General features: G+C 37.8%; 1 protein-coding gene across 1 annotated transcript in view; it reads right to left on the bottom strand.

The window, feature by feature from the left end:
* LOC150102997 (leucine-rich repeat-containing protein 45-like) overlaps positions 1-12929 on the bottom strand; it is a 358127-nt gene that overhangs the window by 28482 nt on the left and 316716 nt on the right. The window contains exon 18 of the mRNA XM_090398041.1: positions 10275-10340. Within this exon, the coding sequence (XP_090254167.1) occupies positions 10275-10340 (66 nt within the window). The remainder of the gene's footprint in view (positions 1-10274; positions 10341-12929) is intronic.

The raw sequence follows: 12929 nt of genomic DNA, 5'->3' as shown, positions 1-12929 counted from the left end.
TACTCTCAGTCGACATGCTTCAGCCTCACTACTTAGTGTAGTGCCTGAGTGCATATATCTTATACTATCTACCAATAATTGTCCGGACACTTTAGCGATTTACAATTGATACCAGCAGGTGAACCCTAATATTGGGTATGTCCACCTTTGGCTTTGATCATCTCCTGCACCTTTTGAGGGAGGCTTTCCACCAATGTGCGGCAGACATCAGGTGTAAATTGTCTCCATTTCTCCATCAAAGCAGCACCGAGTTCAGCAACACATCAAGAATGTGCTGCTCTGGACCTCAATCATCACTCCAATTCGTCTCACAGGTGTTCGACGAGGTTGAGGTCAGGACCCTATGCAGGTCAGGGCAGTCGTTTAACACCCATCCCTTCATACCATTTCATAACAGTTGCAGCTTCATAGCATAGACCATTGTGGTCTTAATAGTAACACGCATCCATTTCATAAAAACTCCACAGTGTAGGCAGCACCTGATTATCCAGAATATCAAGGTACTGAGTTGCCTTCATGGAACAATGGAAAGTGACCAGTAGTGGTCCCACTCCAAACCAGCTGAATGCAATACATACCATTACTCTTCCACCACCAAACTTCACTGTGGATACAACACACTATAGTAACAAGCTTTCACCAGGCTGCCACCACATCCTGGAAACAGTGCTCCAGAACATTGAACATTGCTCCAGAGTACCATTTTCCACTAGTCAATTGTCTAGTTCACACGTTCTTTGCACCAGGAGAAGCAAGCTGCCATGTTCGTTGTTGTGATATTTGGCTTGTGTGCTGCTGCTCTTCCATGGAAACCCAGCGAATGGAGTTCTTTTCATACAGTAACGCTCACCATAGTGTTACTGGTGCTCTGGAACTCATCACGAATGGTCTGTGCTGATTGTAGCCAGTTTATGTGTGCTTCCTGTTTTAACACCCTCTTGTTCCTGTCAGTCATTTTTGGTAGCTGCCCTGGGTGTTTTCCTGCACTAGTGATGCCAGAATATCTCCATTTGCTGATACATCGCCAACCGCTGATTTTGGAAACTCCAGTTGAGCAGAAATGTCCGCGCAGTTAGCCTAGTGGCTTTGCGCTTCGCAACCATATGCCTGGGGAAGGAGTGTCCTAGGTTCGATTCCCGTCGGAGACGTGAGGAGCTGAAGGATCTTCCTCAGCCGTAGCCAAGTTAGCCGGTCTTGGGCGCAGGCAGTAGGGTTTTTTCTGCCAGTTTATCTGGTGTTTTTCATCCCGCAAGCAGGCAAACCGGTCCCGTGAACACACACGGATACAGCCAAGAATACCTTAAGGCATAGGAGTGACCACTCTATCCTCGTATTTCAGTTACGAAATCCAAGCATGCTTGGAAGGTTGTGGGCCTTAAAGGCCTGTTAAAGCCATTGGGATAGATAGATAGTTGAGCAGAAATGGCACGTATGGACATGCCACCAATGTGACAGCCCACAATGACACCTTTCTCAAAAGCCACTGAGTTCACGTCAGTGAACCATACCACCAGTATTCAACTGCTACGATGAAATACTGCTTCCTACAGCACCAGTAATAGGAAGCAGTATCTCAGTATTTATACACCAGTTTTTATGTTATTAACAAACCTAGAATGTTCATAACTTCAAATAACAAGGGTGTTTGGACAATTATTGGTAGATAGTATATGTATTCTGTTCCCTGATAACGACAATTTGACTTTGCTGAAATGGTGAAAGTATTATTTTAATTTAGTTTAGTTAATATATTAGTTTATGTTGTAATTTCCTTAACTCTCTCTCTATGTTCACTGGGCATCTACAGATGCCGTATGGTCACTCCGATGCTCGATGATGTTCCATACCAGGCCTCGCCATGTAGTCCTGTTGTTTGCTTTTCTGGCAGCCTCAACTCTCTGAAGATCAGTCACTCCACACACGCCATCCATCCATCTCATTGATGGTCTACCCTTGCCTCTTTTTCCAGGAACTTTACCTTCTATTACTGTTCTGAGAAGGCCTCCTTCCATCCTTTCTATGTGTCCAAAATATTTTAACTTTCTTCTGTCAATATCCTTAAGGAGCCTTAAAGTTCTACTAATCTTTTCTAACACCCATTCATTTGTATGCCTTTCAGTATATGATATCCTCAACAGCCTTCTGTAACACCATATCTCAAAAGCCGATATCTATTTCTTATCTGACTTGTTTAGGTTCCAAGTCTCGCAACCATAAGTCGCTGTTGGAAAAACAACTGCATCTAAAATCCTCAACTTTGTTCCCATGGAGATAGATCCATCCTTCCAGATTTTAGACAGGACTCTGACTGTTGTTTTAGCCATTTCTAACCTTGTTCTGACATCTTCTGAACAGCAATTCTTCACATTAATAATGGATCCCAGGTACTCAAACTTGCTGACTTCCTCAATTCTTTCTCCATTAAGGTACACTTGTTTCTCGAGAGCTTCTCTGTTTGTTTTTCCTTTGAGAACCATGATCTTTGTCTTGCTAGAATTGAGTTGAAGTCCTCTGTTATTACTGATCTTGTTAACTTTGTCAAGAATTAGTCCTTGTTCTTCCATGTCATTACAAAGGAGTACTGTATCATCAGCGTACCACAGATTACTGATCAATCTACCTCCTATCCTAATTCCTGTCCTGAGCTCATCCAATGCTTCACGCATGATGTCCTCTGCATATATACTAAACAAGTAAGGAGAAAGTAAACATCCTTGTCTAACTCCTTTTCCAACTTGAAGCCAGTCAGTCAATCCAACACCTGTTCTTACTGTGGCTTCTTGCTCCTTATACAAGTTGGCTATCAACCTGATAATGTGTTGAGGAAAACCCATTCTTTTCATTACTTCCCACAGTTTCACATGCTCAACACAGTCAAAAGCTTTAGAGTAGTCTAAGAAACACATTACCAGAGGGAGTCTGAATTCTTTATATTTTTCTATGATCTGTCTAAGGCAAAGGATCTGATCTCTGGTGCCCTTACCTTTCCTAAAACCTGCTTGTTCCTCAGGCATCTCTGCCTCAACTTTGGCTTCAATCCTATTTAGTATGATCTTCAATAAAATTTTGCTTGCATGAGATATCAAACTAATAGTTCTATAATTCTTGCATGCCTTCTTATCACCTTTCTTGTGTAGTGGTATGAAAACTGACCTTCCAGTCTCTAGGCCATGATCCTGTCTCCCATATCCTTGTAATCAATCTATGAAACACTCTTATCCTTCCATCCCATGTGGCCTTAATTAACTCTGATGAGATTTCATCTGCACCTGGGGCCTTATTGCTGTTGAGCTGCTTAACTGCTCTTTCAACTTCATGCCTAAGTGGAGGAGGTTCCAAATCAAAATTTTCTTGATGGGAGGACTCCACATTTTCTTTATCCACTCTGCTGTACAGTTCCTCACAGTATTCTTTCCATCTGTTTTTGATTTCCAGCTCTTCTGTTAGTAATGATCCATTCCTGTCTTTGATGACATTCAATTTAGGCTTGAACTTGTGCTTTAAGTCACGAACTAAATAAAACATCCTTTTATAATTATGCCTTCTCATCTGGAACTCTATTTCTTCACATTTATTAGTATAGAACTTTTCCTTGTCCTGCTTGATGACTCTTCTGATTTCTCTATGTAATCTCTTGTATTCTTCAGTCCCTGTGTCTCTTTGTTTTTCCAACCACCTTCTTTTGATTAGTTCCCATGCTGAATCTGTTATCCATGGGTCTCTTGATTTTCTTATTGGGTCGAGATACGTCTTTGCTGTATCCTGTATTATCATCTTGACTCCTTCCCAAAGCATTTCTGGTGAGATTTCCTCATTGGTCTCCAAAACATCATCCAGCCGAGTTGATGTTTCTTCTGTGAATCCACTAGGAATTATTCTAACATCCAATCTAGTGGAATGTGCCTGACCTGGAAGTTTTCGGAGTCTTAGTCTTACTTTGGCTCTTACCAGCTGATGGTCTGTACCACAATCTTCTCCAGGATAAGTATGTGCATCAGATATGCTTGTCTTCCACCGCTGGAGAGCCAGGATGTAATCAAACTGGTGCCTTGACCTATCCATGTTAGATGTCCAAGTATAAGTCTGTCGTGGATGTTTCTGCATCCACGACGAGTATTGGTTTTTGTAATAACTAATCTGTTAGCACAGGCAAATTCCAAAAGTCTTTCACCATGGGTGTTACATTCACCCAGACCAAACATGCCACACTCCGGCCTGACTCTCATACTCTTTCAGACTTTTGCATTTAAGTCTCCTAAGATGTACAGTATGTCTCTCCTTGGTAGGCAGTCCAAAACAGTTTGTAAGTTTTCATAGAATTCTTCACTCTCTTCTTCAGGCCTATCCATGTGGGGTGCATAAACTACTACAATTGATACATTGGTAGGCTGAGCCTTAACAAATACAGTTAATAGTCAACATATAAGCTTTGCTGCCACCAGACATTAGCAAGTTACAGAAGCCCATTTGTTTAGAGTGTTTACTGTCTACACAGTAGAATACAATCACTGGAGCTCATGTAAACTGTGATGGATTTTGTAGCTACTTGGATTTAAGCAAATTAATTTAGTGTTTGCAATTTTATAGGTTATAGCTATTTGAAAAAAAAAAAAAAAAAAAAAGGCAACATTAATATGATCATAAACCACATTAATATAAAAAAAGGCATAGAATTTCCCATTCTAGAATTTGAAATGATTTGTTGATAAATTGCATGTATATGCAGTATTTAACTAGCTCTTATAGAATTATTTAACATGCAACATACAAAATCTTTTAACAAAGATGTTGTCACCAATTTGAAGCATATCATTGTTATATTGTTATATTATGATTTTAGTTATATTAAACTAAAGTTTTTATTTAAACACGGTAGTTGTCTCCATAATTTTCAAAAATGCATTGAAGCATATCAAGTTAAGAGTTTGTGTCTTGTGACTTTCACTATTGTGAGCACACGTTACCCACACTTATTGAGTCTGAGACTGGAAAGTTGCACACAAAATGTTTTTCATGCACACGGCTAGCAAAAATTAAGAGAGAATACTGCTGCAAAGGCATGATCTGCAAAAGAAAGGGTGAAATTATCCATGTGTATGATTTAGTGAACAATCTATCATTTCATTTCAAATCACTATATGACAAACGTTTAAAGTTACGCAAAGAAATATAGATTACATGTGGAAGAAGGTAAACATCCCAAACTTTTCAGATTCAATTCATGAATATACATGGACAACCACAACAATATTTATTTCCATCTCTAGTCTGCAAAACAACACCTATTTTTCTAACAGCAATTCAAATTTCAACTTCTTCAATCACCACGCATCTGAGTTTTTCCAAATTACACATCCTTTGATGCAATTTTAGTATGTTATTTTCGATAGATTTAATAAAGACATGTTCTCTGCCAGGTTGGCAGGAAAACAACCCAGAGGAAGACCAAGATATAGGTGGATTGATACGGTACAAAGTGCCTTAGACAATAGAAATATAAGATCTGATAACGTTGGAGTCTTGATAAATAACAGACTGATTCGGAGGAAAATTTAGATAGGAAGTTAGTAATGATGTAAATTTTTCATGTAGTACTATCATATCCTGTACACCCCTTGAGGATACATGACAGGAATTTTAAGATGATGATTGTATTATTTTTTAAGATAAATTTCAAGCCATGAAAGGCCATTCAACTTTAGTATATCAGTACTACTGTGGATGGGTAGAAAGTGAAGAGAAAAAAGAAACTTGTTAACATTGATCAGATTTGAAGACATGTAGATTTTCCTCTTTAGGAAAATCTACATGTCTTCAGGAATAGTAAGAAACCCAGAGAGCAGTTTTTATCTCTAAGTAATGATGTAAATTGAACCACCAGTGGACAAAGAAAGTGTAGAAGCAGAGTTGGACAAAAGGTATGACCAATAACTTTGGTATCATACCTATCATATGCGTTTCAACAGCTGTCATTTGTACATTATGCAAGTTCTCTTTGGGCTTGTTCACATTTAGTTTTGGATGGATTGATTGTCTTCTTGTAACTATTTCAAGTTTTAGTATAAAAGGAAAAGGAGAGAGAGATTATAATACTAGTTGCAATATGCTTGATTCTTCTGTTAAGCCTAGAACTGCTTAGACAGAGAAGCATAACTTGTTATACATATTAGAAACTTCACCTCAATTTCTGCCATTATACTAAAGCTGAAAACGGTAGCAAGTCCATTCATAATTGACATTGAAAGTTTGAAATGCAAGAAACTTGCATCATGTCTATATGGCATTTAAGCTTTCTGATCCCTTCCAAAATCTGTTGGCCATAACTTTGGTTCCACCTCTTTTCCACTCACAAAAATCTACCGAAAAAATAGTGAGGATTGCCAAACAATTAAAATTAGAAGTTGACAAGCATTATATGAAGGACTGACTGACTCTCATAGGAATACATTATCAATTGAAAAACTCACTCAATCAGAAGAGGAACAAAGACTTACATGAAGTAAGAGATGAAAATCATGATTGTCATCCCTTTCTTTACAAATTTTAACAGGACTGGCTCAAATGAAGAAGAGGATGCTTTAGCCTGTTATCGAGAGATCTATGAAGAAAAGAAAGAAGCCTGTTCAGTCATCTCTAGAAACTTTCCTTATGAAATGGCCAAACTAAACTTTTTTTTTTTAAATTTTCATTTGCTCATACTGTTTATGTTGTATATCATTAATGTATTAATGCACTTTATTATTTATTTAGCGTATGGCAATCTACAAGGTACATAAGTTCAAAATAAATATACAGAAAGTAAGTGACAAACAATTAGAATAAAACAAAGACACTTATACTTTCAACAAACAAAACACTTACAGGTTAATATCGAGTTGCTGATCCAGTCTATAACAGGCGGTGTCGCCTCCAGGAAGTCATTTCTTTCGCCTGTGTATGCATGAAGACTGCACTCAGTAGAGATGTGGTGGATTGATTGATTCGGGTGTCTGCAGTCACAGTCCGGTGAGGGAATTTTTCCCCCACTTGTAGAGAGAGCTTGCACATCTTCCATGTCCGGTGCGAATCCTGTTCAGCGTTGTTCAAGTCTTTCAGCTTAGTTCCATACCCGGGATGTTGAGATGATGCCTATCAAATCAAGTTTGGAGTTGAGCATTGGTATTTATGCTCCACGTTCGCTTCCATTGTTCTTTGGTGTTGTAGTTTGTTCGTTCTCAGGTGTTTAGCTTCATAGAGAGGGGGCTTTCTTGATTTCAGTCTGTTGAGCTGTAGCTCTAGTATGTCACTGTGTATAGGCAATTCAGTGTTTCTGAGTATTTTATCATATTCACGTAGTAGAGCATCATGTCTTCGTAGGTTTGGTGGTATTGTTACTCAGCATTGGGAGCCAGTAAATAGGAGTTGTTTTTATGGTTCCAGTGATAAGTCGCATTCTGGTGTTAAGCTGGCAGTCAATTAGTTTGGTATGGCAGCTGTTGAGCCAAACAGGAGCACAGTACTCTGCCACCGAATAAACCAATCCGAGTGCGAATGTTCTTAATGTGGTTGCTGCTGCACCCAAAGAAGTGCCACATAATTTCTGGATGAAGTTGTTTCTGGTTCTAATTTTTCCAGCTGTGTTTTCAGCATGTTTCTTTTATGATAGGTGTGATCAAGTATAACTCCTAGGTATTTAGGATATTTGTTATGGTGTAGAACTGAGTTTCCAAATCAGATGTTCAGCTCGTCATGTGCTAGTTTATTGCTGAGATGGAATGTTGACACTTCAGTTTTACTTTGGCTTGGTTGCAGTCTCCATTTTTTAAAGTAGTTATGCATAGCAGCAAGGTCATTTGTGAGAGTTTCCTCCGTCCATCTTAGTTCTCTATTTGTGGTGGCTAACACTATGTCAGAATTTTCTAGATGCTGTATAGGTCAGCATCTAGAAAAAAACTGGCAGGTCAGCTATGTATAGATTAAATAAGAGAGAGGAGCCAGTACTGAGCCTTATGGTAGGCTGCTGTTGAGTTTCTTTTGATTACTGATATTTTCTAAGGATAACATAGAAATATTTATTGCTGAGCATATTATTAATAAGCTGTATTGTTCTTCGGCACGGTAGTACTTTCATTAGTTTATACAGCATGCCCTCTCTCTCAGACAGTGTCGTATGCAGCAGTTAAATCAAGGAAAAACACAGAAGTTTTAAGATTTTGTTGAAAGCCTGCTTCAAATGTATGATGTCAGCACCAGAACCTGGTCACAACAGCTGCGATTGGGCCTAAAGCCTGCCTGTTCTATCGGAACATGTTCAAGCATGTTCCGATAGAACAGAATTGTACAGTAGTCTTTCCAGTAATTTATATGTGCAGCTTAGTAGTGCAATTGGATGATAGTTTGTTGGGTTGTTAGTTGATTTTCCGGGTTTGGGAAGGGCTATGATCTTAGCTCTCTTAAATTCCTTTGGCAACACGCGGTGTTCATTATTTCCGAGAAGAAACAGGCGAGCCATTTTTTGGTATTTTTGCTAGCATGAATAAGAAATTCCGGGTGAACTCCATCAAACCCTAGGACCTTTCCTGTATTTGTATCAGCTAGTGCGTTGTTGATTTCCTCATCGCTGAAGGGGTCTTGGATATTCTGATTCGTCTTGTAGTTTTGCCTTCTGGTTTCTCTTTTAACTTTAATGGTATGGTTTTTATCACGTTGGCATCTCGAGATTCTAGTAATGTGGTTAGAAACTTGGTTTGGTGTGACATCTGTCTTTTTAGTAGTCATCGTTGTAGCGCCTCCTAGCTTCCGTAATACACTCCAGGCCTTCCTGCTGGAGTGCCTGAGGACCAGTCCCTCAACTGTTTCGATCCAGCATTGTTGTCTTGCTGCGTCCAAGTCATGGAGGAGATCTTCTGCGATTTCCGGATCACTGTTCTCCATAAATTTCTCGTAGAGCTGTTTGCTCCGTTCATTCCATCCAGGGATATACTCCTTTCTATAGCCCCTAGGGATATGTTTTTTAGCTGTAGAGATGACAGCTCCTACAAATCAATTGTAGTTATTGGGTGCAGGAGATATGAAATGAACACACTTGTCAAGGTCAATGGCATATTTTTCCCAATCAGCTCTTCGAAGGTTCCATCTCGGGCGGGGAATTGATCGGACAAGAGGTATTTTTATGCCCACTTCAAGGAGGACAGGTCGGTGTTGGCTGTGAGGGAAGTCACCGAGAACTCTTCTTTGAGCAGGAAGAGTTCTCAGTGACATTCATGTTATTAGAGTGATGAAGCAGAGGTCAGGATTATAGTCTCTTCTCCATGTTGCTTATCTGAAGGTGCCACGTTCTTTAGTGTTGAAGACCAAGTAGATATTGGAAGTCTCAGCCCGGTCGGCGAGGGTTATGCCGCATTCATCATTCTGAGCATACTTCCATAACTCATGGTGGCTATTGAAGTCTCCCGCATATATAGTTGGGTGGCTCAAAAGAGGGAGGACTTGTTGAGTCCATTGGACGTTTGGTGGCTTGTAGACTCGTGGCTTGCATTAATGTACTACAATCACATATTGAAATCCAATTTGTGTGTGAATTCTGTGAATGAAAGAACTAATAGAAATAACCTTTAAAACATGTTAATGGATCACTGTATACACACATACTGAAAACAGAGTATTATTATTAATAGATGGGATAGGTTAAATCTGACTTTGTAATAATCTTGGTATGAAAAGTTTGAGGAAAGTAACCCTTACTTAATCAGGTCTGTCTGTATACTGCATTTTTCATGCAAGAGCACACTTAGCCACAACGATGTTTTACTATAAAGAGGTGCACAGATATTAGAAGACTGGCCGAAAGAAGAAGATTCACTACAGAAAAAGTTGCACATATCCTCAAGAAGTTTAACTACCATATTCACCATTTGTTGCATATGATATTATCTATATTTTCACCATCTTTAAAGGACAAATGCCCCACCTAGAATTCTTAGCTCCTATATATCTACTTATAGATCTGAAGCTTTTGCTCCAGATCTATGAGCAGACTAACTTCATTAGTATTATTCATTATTTCTAAATTCATTAAAGAACTCTTAAATCAGAATAAAAGTAGGATAGCATTTACGATTATACTTTTCTTTCACTTAAGCAGCAGTAAAAAATGGAAAAAAGTGAGCACATATATATATATATATATATATACCTGAACAAACATTTGAAGAACAACATATTTAAATGCATATTATTGAAAAAAACTAAGAAAATGATTACAGCTTTAAGCATTAATGGTTTAAAAACCCAACCTCTTGAAATTCTTTTGTTTCCTGAAGAAGTTTTATTTTTTCTTCCAACTGTTTAGACTTCTGAGCCTAAAAGAGTGAGAAAAATTACATAAATGAAATGAATAAATAAATAAGTGAAAATTCAATTAGAAATACACATATCATGAACCTGTGAGCAATAAATAACTAAACATTTATAATAGTAACATACTTCGTTACCACTGGTGAGTATCAATATACCATATAATTAAATCTCACAGAAGTGAATTCATAGTGAGCAAATAAATAGCTCATTTTAGATTTTCCAGAAAAAATAAAAATTTCAATGCAAATTTCGTTGCTATTAAGTTTTGGCCAAGACCTCTTTTTTTTTTATTTTTTTATTAGGGAGTTTGCTACAGTGAGTGCATTCATTATAGTAGTATTTGTATATTTTATTATTTATTTATTTTTAAATACAAACTCCACTATGAAAGGTTGTGAACCTATACAACCTTTCATTACATTTTCAGTACATTAGCACCATGGGTAAACTAAGGATTAGGTGTTTGTCTAGTTGGCCAAGTGGAGAGCATCACCTTCTCCTCCCCCTCCAACAAGCAAACCATGGGTTCTTCCCCTCTCACTTTCTCCTCTTTCAATAATCCCCTCTGGATTAATCTGATATGTTTATGAAAGAACCTTAGGTGGAAGATGATTTTTCAGTGACTGGTATAAGACCATCATCCTGGTAGTGGATGCCTAAAATGTTTATTTATTTTTATTTTTAAATAAAAGGTTTGGTTCTAGATCGGGTTTCTGGATTATCTAATTCAGCCCATCTACCATAAGCAAAAAAAGTATGATAGTTTCACAACTTTTAATGGAGGAATTTGCAGAAAAAATAAAAGATGATATGGAACCATGCTCTAGAAATCTAGTTTAAAATGGAGAGTGAGACTAACACCCTCAATAAGCAGGGCAGTAGTCTCACAGGGAAACAAATTAATCTACCACCTAAAGAAACGTTTATTCATGACATAGTAGAATTCAAAATCTACCACCTATTGCTTGAAGAGTCGAGATAATATCCACTGAGCTAACCAAATCAGCTAATATGTAAGAGGTGACTGTGTGCTAACCTACAGATTACTTAACCCTTAGATCACTCACATTATTTGAAACTGACAATTGGCAACATCAAACAGATCTAGAACAAAAGTGCCAATGTTCATCACTTACCTGTTTCTTCTTCATTAACAAAATAGTCCCACTGCTCTTACCAACCCTGACTCTTAAAATGAAAAGCCATCAGAAAATACAATCTCTATTTCTGAGATGAAGAAAACTAGAGTTAATGAGATAATCCATGAAATTAATACAGTTAAAATTGTAGTTAGTGACAAAAACTACACTTTGGATTATCTTTTCCGGGATGACTACAAGTTCTGCTACTAAGAATACTGAATTGATATAGAACCAGTCCCTGTTGTTCTTGTATACTAATAGGAGACCTAAATTCCTGTTAATGTTTTTCAGCTTGTTTAATAAGATTCTTCTGTTCTAGAGTCATGAAGCCCAGTTTTATTTTAATCTTTCTCAATCACATGCTTAAAAGTCTACTGAATGTTGTTCCTCTTTAACACAGATGACTGTAGTCCAGTTTCTAGCATTTGAGAAATTCATCTTTCCTCCTTTGTATCAGTATATTGTTCTTATTAGGATTAAACCCCTGCAGAGTCAAAGATTCATCAGGGAAGACCCTCCTTCTTGCATAGACTACACATTAAAGTGGTGACTTAATCTGTTCGTTGTCGCTAACTTTGCAATCTCTAACCTTGCAACTCAGACAATATATTCCACCCATCAACTATACTATGGCAAATAAAAAAACTTAAAAGGAACAAAAGATATTCTTCTTGAGATAGCCAAGACTGACTAATGTCTAGGGATAACCACAGAATGTTGATGGAACTGATGACCAGTGCACCACAACATGGATTATGCTGAACTGAAGTGAAATCTGAAAGTGAAAAACCAAATCCTTTATCTACACGTTCACATTAATGGGGGATGGGCATGAGCCTGTTAGCAATCGTTGATATAGTTAATACTGTCTGGACATTAACCACTTAACAGGCCACAACAATGGATGAAATATATTAATTCTCTTATATTCTACAAGGGTGGTCTGAAAAGCTCTCAGCAACACAATCAGCACTATTTTTTTTTCTAAGTTGGTACATCTGTCATAAGCATCCATGTGAAATTGCAAGTCACTCTATTAGATAGTTGGTTTTATACAGCTGTCTGAAGCAAAAGTGTTGTCTGTATCCCTTGAAATGGATAAAATTGAGTATTGTGCAGTTATAAAATTCTTTGTATAAGATGATTTAATGCCAAAAGAAATTCATTCAAAGTCCATAACAGTTTATGGGCACTCTTCTCCTTCTTTTTCAACAATCAAGAAATGGGCTGCCGAATTTAAACATGGCTGTACCAGCTGTGCCATGTGAAGGACGTCCAAAAAGTGTAACAACACTAGAAATCATTGATCAAGTGCATGATATGGTATTGGATGACTGGCAAGTCAAAGTGCGTGAAATTTGCGACAAAAGAACTTGTAGGATATATTTTGCATGAAGAATTGCAAATGAATAAACTTTGCACAAGATAGGTGCCATGCTCACTCACAAC

The sequence above is a fragment of the Typopeltis vanoorti genome, chromosome 9, assembly GCF_054136105.1.
Source record: "Typopeltis vanoorti isolate ZY-2024b chromosome 9, IOZ_Tvanoo_1.0, whole genome shotgun sequence".
Taxonomy (NCBI): Eukaryota; Metazoa; Arthropoda; class Arachnida; order Uropygi; family Thelyphonidae; genus Typopeltis; species Typopeltis vanoorti.
The sequence above is the reverse complement of the archived record's forward strand: the minus strand, read 5'-3'. Positions and strand labels throughout refer to the sequence as shown.